We start from the raw sequence: 12,842 nt of genomic DNA on the forward strand, positions 1-12,842 counted from the left end.
ACACAACTAAACAGCAAGAACAACATAAGTTCATAGGTTCTAAATGCAATATTTCAATAAATGTTTCACCCACATTGTTCCTAAAATTGTAAAGTGCCAGGACCCCTATGTTTTTCAGCTCAAAAATCTTTGACCAAAAGCTTTTCCTTTCTCTTGGTTCTGCTTCTGCTTTTCTTTTGTACATTTGTCAACACATGCTTTATAGAGAACGACAAATATTGTGGCAGGAACAATAGGTTTGGAATCCAAGAATGTGAACACATCCTAACTTTACTCCTTGCTACCTGTGTGGTCCTGAACATGTCAGTTAACTTTGGACCTCATTGTCTTCATCTCTAAAGGATCAAAAGGATCAGGCTAGATGATTTCTCTTATAATCTTTTTTTTTTATTAATAGAATTTCTTTCCAGGTATCTCAGCTCCTCTATCCCATCCCTCCACCATAAAAGTCATCACCCAGCTAGAAGATATATATATACATATATGTATATATATGTATATATATATATAAATTATGTCTTTCACTTTTTCACTTCTTAGTTCATTCTCTGGAGGTGAACATTCATAAGTTACTCTTCAAATATTACACCTGTAGTTGTTTCTCTTCTTTTCATTCTTCATTATCTCATATAGTTTATCCATGTTTTTAAAAATTAATCTGCTTATTGTTTCTTATGGCACATTAGTGTTCCATCACAAGCATATACCACAATTTGTTTAGCCATTCCCCAATTGATGGACATCCTGTCATTTTCTAGATCTTTGCCACCACAAAGAGAGCTGCTGGAAATATTTTGGGATATATGGATTCTTTTCCTTTTCCCCTGATTTCCTTGTGAAATAGGATCAACAATTGTATTGCTGAGTCTAAGGGTGTGCGCAATTTAATAACTGAGCATAATTCCAAATTGTTCTTCAAAATGACTGGATCAATTCACAGTTCCAGCATCAGTGTATTAGTGTCCCCACTTCTCCAAATCCCTTCCACATTTACCATTTTGCTCTTTTGTCATTTTAGCCAATCTGATGGGTATGAGATGATACCTCAGAATTGTTTTGGTTTGTATTTCCCTATCAGTAATTTAGAGCATTTTTTCATATACCTATATTGGCTTATTTCTTCAGATGAAAACCGTTTATATCTTTTGCCTATTTATCAATTGAGAGATGACTCTTATTCCAATAAGTTTGTCAAAGTTTCCATATACTTTAGATATGAGATCTGTATCCAAGGGACTATGAAATTTTTTCCCCTAATTTTCTGCTTTCCTTCTATTCTTGGCAATGTTTGTTTTATTTATACAAAAATTTTCAATTTGATATACTCAAAATTATCCATTTTATATCTCACAATGCTCTCCATCTTTTGTTGACTCATAAATTCTTCTCCTGCCCATACATCCAATAGGTAATGTGTTCCTGTTCTTCTAATTTGCTTATGATATCTCCTTTTATATCTAAATCATGTACCCATTTTTATGTTATCTTAGGGAATGGTATAAGATATTAGTCTAGACAGTCTTGCCAATTTCTAAGGTATTTCTTAACTCCATGTTCAGGTAATCACAGTGTAGCATCCCTTCAAGAAAAATCTTACTGCAAGAAATCTTTTATTGTCAAAGTGGCAATGTTTACCTTAATCCCTCCCCCACCAAAAATTCTTTTTTTCAAGCTTCCTTCTCTTTGCAATACTGTTTAGTTGCCAAAATGACAAGTGGAGTATCAAGTTGGCTTCCACTGATTTCTAAAAATGGATCATTAATAAAGACATGATCTAGAATATACTGTAACTTCATTCTTTTGAACTTACCCTGACACTTCCTAACTTGCCTGATTCCTGGCATCTGCTTTATCTCATAAACCTTTCAAGGCTGAAGTCTCAAAGGCCAAATGACAATCGAGTGAGGAACCGAACAAAGACAAGAACAAGAGTGATTGTCCAAACACTATGTGAAAAATGAACATCAAAGAACTGAGTGTCGATGACCAATTTTCTTTTCCTCTCCCTATTTATATTCTCTTTTGCCCAGAACTCAGTTCGTAAGGGAACAAGGACTATACTAGTAGCTCTAGTGATGCTGAATAGGGCTGGAGAATTTGCTGGATATATAAACTTTGCCTCCTCAGCAGTGACTGGAAAAGGTAGATTTTGCCTCTGCTCTCTGAGACTCATGCTTTCCCATGGGAAAGTCTCTGCTCTGCCCATAGCCATCTTGAGAAAGCTGCCTTGATGATCACTGAACAGTGGTTGACATTCCAAAGGCAGTGATAAAAAAAGTCCTACTGACTTCTCTGGAATTTGTGACCAGCATGGGTTATATCAGCAGACTTTTCCCTGCCAACATGAGAGTGCTTGAAGGGTTCAATGACTTCTCTCCTTTACTGCTTTTATCTGTCATGAACAGATGTCCAACCTAGTGATGGCCAGCCTGTCAAACAGCAGGTGGGATGATAACTGTCAAGGAATCCAGAGTAGGAACAGTCACTCTTAGGCAGGAAACTCTGATTATGAAATGTTTTGATACCTAATAGTTCAAAATGGTACTCAAACCTTTTAGAATAATTTATAGGAGACAGTTATTAGTTCCCTGTGCTACATGTCATCACTAGAATGCCTTTGGACACTCTCAGAAGAGGGAACCTGGGCATCATTCAGTCGATCTACCAAAAATAGGGATTGTGATATCTGATCCTGGGACTCTGTGTGTCACACAAACCCACAGAGGCCTCACAGAATCCACTGGTGTGTGAAGAATACTGCTCTCATTCTGATGTCATTTCCGAAGGAAAGTCTTTCTTTTTAAATAAATTTATTTAATTTTAACATTTTCTTTTTCCCAATTTTGGGTGCCAAATTCTCTTCCTCCCTCCACTCCTTCCCCGATTCATTAAAAAGGCAAGCAATATGAATCAGTTAGGCATCTGAAATCACATAAAACATATTGAAGAAATGGTCTTGACTACTCAGATCATCCTTTAGGTAGCTTTTAGCAAAGTATTTTTATTTGGAGCCATAGCTAAGGAACTTCAGGTGTGGGAACTCACTTCCTTAATGCAACTTGAACCTCATAACTTATGTCACCTCAGACAGATGAAATTGGTCTCAGCCAGTATGAGTTAGAGGCAAGTCTTGACCCCAGTTCTTCTTGACACCAAGACTGACTTTTATTCATTACATCATTCTGCCTTTATTTTTTTTTTTCATGATGCCATACTACCTTCTCTCACCTTCCTTTCTGACTATGAACAAGTCATTCCATCTCCTAGGGCCTTCTCAGACTGGACTGTCCCTCCACCAAGTCCAACTCCCTTCTCCCATTGGTGACTTCCTAATAAGTGCCTCCATTTTGTGGAGGAGTTCAAGCCAACCAGTTTTTATTCTCTTTGCCATCCACCCTGGGGTGGGGGGTGGGAAGACTTTCTTGACTCCAAAACTAAGTCTCTATGCCAAGTATATTCATTTCTCCCTTTTATCTCTCCCTTTTTGGATTATCATCCCTAATTAGAATGTAAACAGCTAGGTGACTCGATGGATAGAGCACTGTGTGCCATGTGCCTAAAAACAATGTAAGCACTTTAAGGACAAGGACTTTCTTTTTGCTTTTATTTTTATCCTCATTGCTTACTGGGTTTACATAATAAATGCCTAATAAATTCTTCCCATCTTCCTTGTATAAAATGAGATGTCTTTCCCCAAGCTCCCCAAACTAGAAGTCTCCTTAAGAGAAGGGACTTACATTTTTGTCATTGTATCCCCAGCAACTAACATAATATATGGCACATGAAAGACCTTTGATATAATAAAGGCTGGCTGCTGTCCACTTGTCAAATATGTATAAAGGGGATTTTTGGTCAGTTTGGATCAGGTGGCCCTCTGAGATATTTTCCAGTTCTATGATTGTGTTGAGTCATTTTAGTTATCTCTGACACTTGACCCCATTTGGGATTTTCTTGGCAGAGATATTGGAATGGTTTGCCATTCCTTCTCTAGTTCATTTTATTGATGAAGAAACTGAGGCGAACAGGGATAAGTGACGTGCCCAGGGCCACACAACTAGGATGTGTCTGAGGCTAGATTTGAACTCAGGTCTTCCTGATTCCAGGCACGGTAATCTATATACTCAGCCATCTAGCTGCCAGATTCTGGGATTAGATGATTCCCAAAGTCTCTTCTATCTTTAAGGTTCTATAAATCTAGAAGTCATGTCTTCTAATTCCCAGTACAGGGAATTTTCTCCCACACTGTGTTGCCTTGTAAAGGGCATTTTACTATGGGTCCTTAAGGTTTTCTAGAAGAAGAAATGACCCCAAAATAGCCACTCAACCAATAAGTATTTATTAATTGCCTACTCTATGCCAGGCATGATGCCAAAAACTAAAGATAGAAAAAGAAAGAAGATCATCCCTGTCCATGAGGAGGTCCTGACCAAAGTGGGGGTAGAGGAGGAGAAAATCTACAACTAAATGTCTATTAATAAACTATAGGCAGCATAAATAGGTAACAGTTAAGAGAGGGAAGACACTAGAATTAAGAGAGGTTGGGAAAGACATCTTGTAGAAGAAGATGAGATTGTGAATTGGGACTTAAAGGAAGCCAGTAGGTAGAGGGAAAGAAGGGAGAGCATTCCAGCCATGGGAGACTGCCATAGAAAATTCCCAGAGATATTGTCTTATTTGAAGAACTGCAAGCAGACCAATGTCACTGGAATGAAGGGTAGCAGCAACAGGAAATAAGGTAGAAGAAGACTGGAAAAGTAGAAGATAGGAAAGATTATAAAGAGCTTTGAATGCCAAAAAGCATTTTGTATGTGACTCTGGAGGTGATAGGAAACCACTCGAGTTTACAGAATGGGGGGGTCGGGACAGGGTTAGACCTGTGCTTTAGGAAATTCACTTTGGTGGTTAAGTGGATGAATTGGATTCTGGAGAGACTTGAAGCAAGTAGACCCTCCAGCAGGCTATTCTAGTAGTGCAAGTAGAAGGTAATGAGTTGCCTACATCAAGCTGAGGGCAGTGTCAAAGGGGAGAAGGAGGTGAATTTAGGAGGTGTTGCAAAGGTGAAATCTATATGCTTGTGATTTATCTACATATTGAGATCCCCTTCATTCATCTGATTACATGATGCCGAGCATTCCTACCTTTCAAAAGAGATCTTGAGCCAGGACGTTGCTGCCAAAACTTGTGAATCAATCTGCCGGCTCACATTTCTCAGGCAAGCCAGCAGGCATTGTACAGCCCAACAGAACCGATGTGCCTTCTGGTCCAATGAACTCTAAGCCCCACAGCGACAGCCTGGGAGATGCTACCCTTTCTTCAAGGGAAAATTAAGAGGGGCGTTCCATTTTTTGGAGAATGAGGCAATATTGCCCTCTGGTGGCAAATAATTCAGCTACTTGATGTCATTTCTACAAATTAGTTGCACGCTTTTTGCTTTGCTTTAGCACAAAGATTTTTCTTGATTTTTAAAAATTACCCGTGGATTTACTTGCGTACAAGTAATTCCCCATTTTGTGAATTACAAGTGCTCTATAAACATGCCTCTACAAGAATGAGAGCCCGCTGAAACTTCAGTCACACTGATTGTCCTAGAAACACAGAAATGAAAAATTCCAACTTTTGTTTTGTCATATCACTCTCTGCCTCTTCCTAAGCAAAGAGTTCTGTGTTCGTTGTTTATATTTGAAGTGGATTATATTCCTGTCAGAAGTCTTTTATTTATTTACTTTTTTGGAGGGGAGACCATTCCATTAGTCTTGAAATTTATATATATTTTCTTTGCTGCTATGTTCAGCTAACTACTGATTTCATGGCTTTTGTTGCTGTTGTTCAGGCTTTCTTAACAGAGTAGAATTTTCTTGGCAGAGATACTAGAGTGGTTTGCCGTTTCCTTCCCTCATTTTATAAATGAGAAAGCTGCAAACAGGCTTAAGTGACTTGCCTTGGGTCACACTGCTAACAAATGTCTGAAGCTAGATTTGAACTCAGGAAGACAAGTCTTCCTGATTCCAGACCCATCACTCTATCCACTGCACCACCTAGCTATATCCTTTTCATGGTCTCTGGAGCTCTGGGGCTCAGAAGAGTAGAGCAACAAAATTGTGTGTGTAACAGAGGAAAAAGAGTAAAGGCATCAAATATGGAGTAGCAAGGGACCTGGGTATGAATGCCACCTCTACTAGCTGCAATGGGACTATGGATAACACAACTAATATTTCCATTTTGCAGATGAGAACATCGAAGTTCAAAGATTGTATTGATTCTAAGACAGAAGGCAATGGTTTAAAAATATATAGGATAAGGGGAGGCAAGTAGGTGGCTCAGAGGATTGAGTGCCAAGTCTAAAAATTGGAGATCTTAAGCCTCAGTTTCCTCATTTGTCAATGAAGTGTAGTATACAGAATTGGGGTCATATAGTTTTTTCTAGCTTTGGCTGAGTTCCAAAAGCTGTTAGGTTTTGGAATCTTGAGGGAAAGAGGCATAATAATCTTTTATTATTTTGAAAACTTAGGGATAAAAAAAATATAAAGTTAGGTAATCAAAGCAGCTCACTCATTGACCACCTCCCTCTACGGAAGATCCAGTCAACTGCCTCTTTCCCTCAAGATTCCAAAACCTAACAGCTTTTGGAACTCAGCCAAAGCTAGAAAAAACTATATAACCCCAATTCTGTATACTACAGAAGGCAGCTAGACTAAATGACTTCAAAGAATTTCTTCATCTGTAAAGTGAAACAGGTTGAACTAGATAACCTCTTAAGATCTCTTCCAGTTCTAAACTGAAGAACCTATGACTGAATTCATTTCAACAAATATTTATTAGTTTCAGGATTGAAATATATAAATATGTGTATAAACTTCTAGGTGCTTATTATTGTTCAGTCAGTTCAGTCGTGTCTGACACATTGTGACCCTATTTGAGGTTCTTGGCAAAGATACCATGTAGTTTGCCATTTCCTTTTCCAGTTTATTTTACAGATGAGGAAACTGAGGCAACAAAGCAAAGTGACTTGTCTTGGGTCACAAAGCTAATAAGTATCCGAGGCCAGTTTTGAGCTCATGAAGATGAGTCTTCCTGATTCCAGACCCAGTGCTTTATCCCTTGTGCCACTCAGCTGCCCAACTAGGTACCAATACAAAAACAACTCAAATAACTTGTGTTTCAATGGAGGATATACAGTATTCATGACAGGCTGATCATTATCTCAAATTGGGGAAAGCATTTGTTCAAGTGTTGGAGCCTAAGGGAAAAGAGTGTCCTTGAGAACAAAGACTTTCATTTTTTAATTGTATTTCCACGAATGTCTAACAAATAAGAAAATCTAGAGGGAACAATGTCACAGAAACTGAGACAGGATAGAGTGTCTATGAGGGGGTGACCTGATGGTATAGCGCAAAGAACCCTGGCTTAGAATCAAACCTATGTTCAAATCTCAGCTCTGCTATTTAACCTCTCCTGGCCTCAGTTTCTTCATCTGTAAAAATCTGGACTAGATGATTTGTAAGACCATGTCATATTTTGTTCTAAGCTCTAAGATCCCAGGAACTTTGAGCTAGGTCTGGTGCCTAATTATTGCATTATTTCTTATACCTGTTCATTGGATTGGTCAGCTCTGTCTCTGGAGTGCATAGGCAAGCTTTTATCTCTTTGTTAGGGAGTTTGTATCTGTTTTCTAGAGCTTCTCTACTTTCTTTTCCCATCTTCTTTGCCCCCTTGCTATGTTTGGTTTGCAATTAGCTAAAAGCCCTGTTTATAAACAGAAACTATCCTCAGATTATCCGTAAGGTAAGTTTTAGGATCTGTAGTTGTTCTAAGTAAAATCTTACCTTCAGCTGCCTCTTCCCTTCTAGTCTGTCCTCTCCTCCTTCCCTTCCCCTAATTGGATTCCACCTTTCTACCCTCTTCTTTTCCCCTTGCTATCTCAGTGCCTTGAGAGCTTGAATATAATTTAGTACCTGGAACTCTCCGAACAGCTCTGTCCTTATTGTAAATCACCAACATGGGATTTTTCAGATGAGAAGAGCTTCAGGAGACACAATCCTGAGGTTTCCAGGTCACATAATTTCACCATCAACATACCTCTGAACCTGATTTTAATCACATCATGTTTTGTTTTAGCTATATGGAAGGAGAGCCCCTTGGGAAGATCCTGCTAAATGGGTCATGGATACTTATCCATGGGCAGCCACCCCTCAGCAACATGAGTGGCCTCCTTTGCTACAACTTCGACCTGAAGATGTTGGGTTTGATGGCTACTCTGTGCCCCGGGAAGGTTCAACAAGTAAACAGGTTCCTCCAAGTGGTGCAGAAGGAGATCCGTTGGTGAGTGTACAATTTCACTAGTAGGGATTGGTGAGTGTGGCTTATTCTTAGGGATCCCGAAGATTAATCTCATCTAATGGATTGATCAGTCATCTATCTCCATGACCCAGACCTTGTAAGATGTTTGCTTACTATTCTTGTTGGCCCTCTGATATTCCAAGAGAAATATTTTTCTTCTGTGTTTCCACTCCTGCAGTTCTTCCTCTGAATGTGGGTAACGTTCTTTTCCACAAATCCCTCAGAATTGTCCTGGGTCATTGCATTGCTGCCAGTACAGAAGTCCATTACATTTGATTGTGCCACAGTGTATCTGTCACTGTATACAATGTTCTGGATCTGCTCCTTTCACTCTGCATCAATTCCTAGAGGTCTTTCCAGTTTACATGGAATTCCCCTGGAGAAATATTTTGAAGAAGTATATAAAATAAAAAATCTGACTTACTGGAAAATACAAGGTTCCCCTAGGTTCATTATACTGTTTAGGCTGCTCCCAATGGACCCTTCCTCTTAAATATATCACAATTAGGATATAAGAGGGGGAAGGGGGCAGGATCAGATGCTTAAAAGAATGAGTCTCTATAGCTAGACAGGCAGTTAGAAAAATTAGGGATTAGTCCCACTTGGAAACTTAAAGTAAATAGAATTTACCAAGTCCAGTAGCTGCTTACTACTGGAAAGCCACTTTGGTTCTGGACCTATTCAGGATCTTATTTGGATAGAGATGAATCCAAAAGGCTCTAGAACCATCTTGCCAGGAAGTTCAGTATAAGGACTCTGGGAAGATCAAGACAGTTTCCAAAATGCTTCCAGAAAGTGCATTGAGATTTTATGAGGCTATCTGAGGGATAAGGGTGACGGGGCTGGGAGGTCCTCACCCTTTCTCCTCCTCCTTCCAGATGAACATGCTGATGAGGCTACAAGAAGCAGCCAACTACTCAAGCCCCCAGAGCTACGACAGCGATTCCAACAGCAATAGCCATCAGGATGACATCTTGGACTCCTCCCTGGAGTCCACTTTGTGATCAGGGACCAAACACAAAGGCCCTTTCCACCCTGGACCTTCTCCACTTCTCGTGCTTCTGCCCCCCTTCCACCTCCCACTTCCATCTGCAAACCCCAAACCATCCCGAAGGCACCCTCTCCTCCCAGCCTTCAGTCTCAGTGTTAGAGCTGTGAGAACAAGACACCTTGTTTGTCAGCCTTGACCATGGGTGCGGGCATCCAAGTCAGACAACCGTGGGACTTTTTCCTTTCAACGACAGGGACAACTGCACTGTTTCCATTCTTTTCTCTTTCTCTCCTCCCTCCTGCCTTCCTTTCTCCTTCTTTCCTTTGCTTCTTTCTCTGTGAGCTCCTATGCCTGAGACCCCGAAGATTCTTCTGGATTATTATTACCCAAGTGTGGAAGACAAACCCAACACACAAGGGGTTAGGAAAATCCACTGAAAACTCAGAAACTCAACAACCTCAGGCTGTGAACTGTGTGGAGAGTTAAAGGGGCTCGGAACGGGGGGCAGAAAATCAAGCCTCTGCTGCTTTCTACCAAACAAAGAGCCTCTGGGCTGGGCACGAGCTCAGCCCCACCAAACAACCTCAGCTCCAGAGGGCTGGCGCCATGTAGGGCACTTGCCTTGCTGATAGTCAACAAAAGGCAGAACTACAGGACAGGGAAGCCTTTTTTAAAAAAAAAAAAAAAAAGAAATTATGTTTTTTTTTTAAATGGTGCTCTCTTTGCCTGAGACCTTAGTTTGATATGTTTCAATTCTGTCACACCTCTGTATACTTTTCTAGAAGAGTTTATACATATATAAACTCTCTCTCTCTATATATATAAATTTATATATATATATGTATACATGCAATCACACACATGTGCATAAGTAGCATATGCATAATGCTTCTGTTATGTATATATTATATGTATGTGTGTGTAAGTAAATATATATATATATAAATTATACATATATATATGAAATCAGGTTTTTTTGTTGTTTTTTTTCTGCAAGCACTGTGTATAGTGAGAGATATTCTACAGCTTTGAAGAACTGAACACTCACCCCTTCTGAAACGGACTTTGAGTTTTTATCCTTCTTTCTGACTAGCATTGATTCTGAAAATTGTTTTTTTTCTCTTGCCCTTAACATTCAAAATTGGTTTACAATGGAGAAAATGAGAGCTGCGGGAATCAGCTCTTCATTTTGTCCCGTGTGATCTTTGAAAATTACTCATTTTAACAGCTCCGTTATCCCAGTCTTTGGCCACCAGGCCCTCGGGTCCTTGCGTCTCTTTGGCGTCGCAGGGGCCCGTGCTGTCAAAAACATGGGTGAGCTGCGAGCCACGTGAGCCCTCCTTCCTCCTCCTCCTTCCAAACGCACATCTGTGACGCAAGCAGCCAGGCTTGGACTTCGTCGAGGTGAGACGTCACCTCCCAAAGGAATTGCACTTCCCCTTCCATGGGAACCCACCTATGCCACAGGTCACTGGGTGCGGGCAACCCCCCCTTCCCGGAAAACCCAGCCTCTGCCTCCATCTGGACGAGCTTCCTCTGATCCTCTTCGGGTGCTAAACTTCAAAACGCGATGCCTTACTCCTTTTGTACAAACTGCTCATTTCTGTTAGTGCCGCATCTGCTGGGGTTGGATTTTTCTAATGAAACAAACAGGGCTAAAATGTCATCTCTTCATGTGAAATAGGAGAACGCAAGTTGCTGTGAATATTCCTTGGCTGAGAGATTCTCTTTGGTGGATGTGTGTCCGCTTAAAATAACAGGAGGAAAAACTCGTCTATCATCAGGTTCATTTTAGTCTACCGCTGCAAATCGTACTGGACCAGTTCTCCATCTTCTCTGCAGGAAAAAAAGACAAACTTTTAATGTCCTACATACCATACAAACCACCTTTACAGGAACCCAGTGTGCTGTTTCTTCGATGTCCTGGTATATGTTTAAGAGCCTGTTAAATCTTTTTTGAGTTGCTTGTTTAAAAAAACAAACAAACAAACAAACAGAAAAACAACCAATTTGCATGTAGTTTTGGATTGTTTATTTTCAAGGTTGTTGTTGCATCTTTTACATTTTTGCTAGCAAGGTTATGACTCCCTGTGATTTCCCTATTTTATTTTTTTTTACTCCACAAGAGCTTGACACGAGCCTGCTCACATCACAACTTCTGATTTGCCAACAACCCATGATTTTCTTTCTCCTAAATTGTCTGCCCTACCGGCGAGCGAAATGCCATTCAAATTTGTCACTGCTTTAATCTCAGTAAACTCAAGATTGCATCTGGAGCTAATAAGTTACCCTTGATCTTGAACCTCTACCTTTGATTTGGGTTAGGGTTTGAAGAGCCACATCGTTGGCCTCCAGCCAGTGTGTTCAAACACTAAACACTGTCATCTATCACATTAATGTGTGTTGCTGACTTCTTAGCTAATTTCACACCCAGCAATTACCTTACTTTCTACTACTGTGAATTTGGGTGGAGATGAAGTTGATCTCTCATTTTGGGTAATTTTCCCAGCCACCTTGTGAATAGACACCCATCGATAGTTTTTAAACTGTGTGTTTTGATTTTGTTTTTTTTTCCCCCCAGAAAGCACCCGTCCCTGGCCTCTCTTTTCTTCTTCCCTCCCTCCTCCAGTTTTCTGTGGCCAATCACAAAAAGATCTCTACGTCATTGATCATTCAATGGCTGGCGATCATTTGGGTGACCGACCAAGAGTGACTTCCAGTAATATTTAGTCCTTGGTGACGATCACAAAATCAGTGTCCTTTTGAGAGCTTTCGGGAAGCAGGATTGTCTGGGTGTATTTTTTTTTTTTAATTTGGCCATATCTTAAGTAGACATAACACACCTTTGAAAGAGTGATTGCTCATTTAGGGCTTTGTCCAAAATGCTTCCATTTTGCCTTTTTATACAGAGTTTGGCTCATTTTGAAATGTACAAAATTCTATGCAACATTCATGTCGAGTTATGAGTGGAAGCCAAAAGTTTTCTTTCCAAACTGCCAAGAATATGCAGGCCATAAATGAGATATCTGGGAGAGATCTTATAAACTGGGGTGGGGAGGGAAAGGGGCTTGGCTAGACCTTTGTTGTACATTGGGGAAATTTTTTATTTCATGGCTGATGCTTAAACTTCAATATTCTGTGTATTGAAACTTGTTTGACTGTGGCGAATCTTATTTCGAATTAAAAAAAAAACAAACGACTTTGTGGATATTAAATGGAAGGTTTGCTGTTTTGACCTAGTTGTTTCCAGTGGAACAGTTTATGAAATATGTTCTATAAGATGTACATTTTTTCATTGTAACATACAAATTGTAAATATTTGATTAAAGTGCTGCATTTTGATGAATTTTTTCTAGCCATTTTTAAAGAGAAAACTAGGAATTGAGTATTTTGTGTACGGTATGATGTTTCCATCTTCCCTCCTTCCCTCTCTCCCTTCCTATTTAATTTTCATTTGTCACTAGGTTTGGGATTTGCCAATGGTCTGTTGGAGATCATGCCCCATGTCATGGAG

The 12,842-nt window shown here is 39.9% G+C and overlaps 1 protein-coding gene across 3 annotated transcripts in view; it reads left to right on the forward strand.

Annotated features, from left to right (window-relative positions):
- Positions 1-10,091, forward strand: part of NAV2 (neuron navigator 2) — a 482,122-nt gene extending 472,031 nt beyond the window's left edge. For all 3 annotated transcript variants that reach the window (XM_044681285.1, XM_044681287.1, XM_044681286.1), the window contains 2 exons: positions 8,116-8,319; positions 9,216-10,091. In XM_044681285.1, coding sequence (XP_044537220.1) covers positions 8,116-8,319; positions 9,216-9,341 — 330 coding nt within the window. In that variant the 3' untranslated portion in view covers positions 9,342-10,091. The remainder of the gene's footprint in view (positions 1-8,115; positions 8,320-9,215) is intronic.
- The last annotated feature ends 2,751 nt before the right edge of the window (positions 10,092-12,842 follow it).

The sequence above is a fragment of the Gracilinanus agilis genome, chromosome 6 (genome assembly GCF_016433145.1).
Source record: "Gracilinanus agilis isolate LMUSP501 chromosome 6, AgileGrace, whole genome shotgun sequence".
Lineage (NCBI taxonomy): Eukaryota > Metazoa > Chordata > Mammalia > Didelphimorphia > Didelphidae > Gracilinanus > Gracilinanus agilis.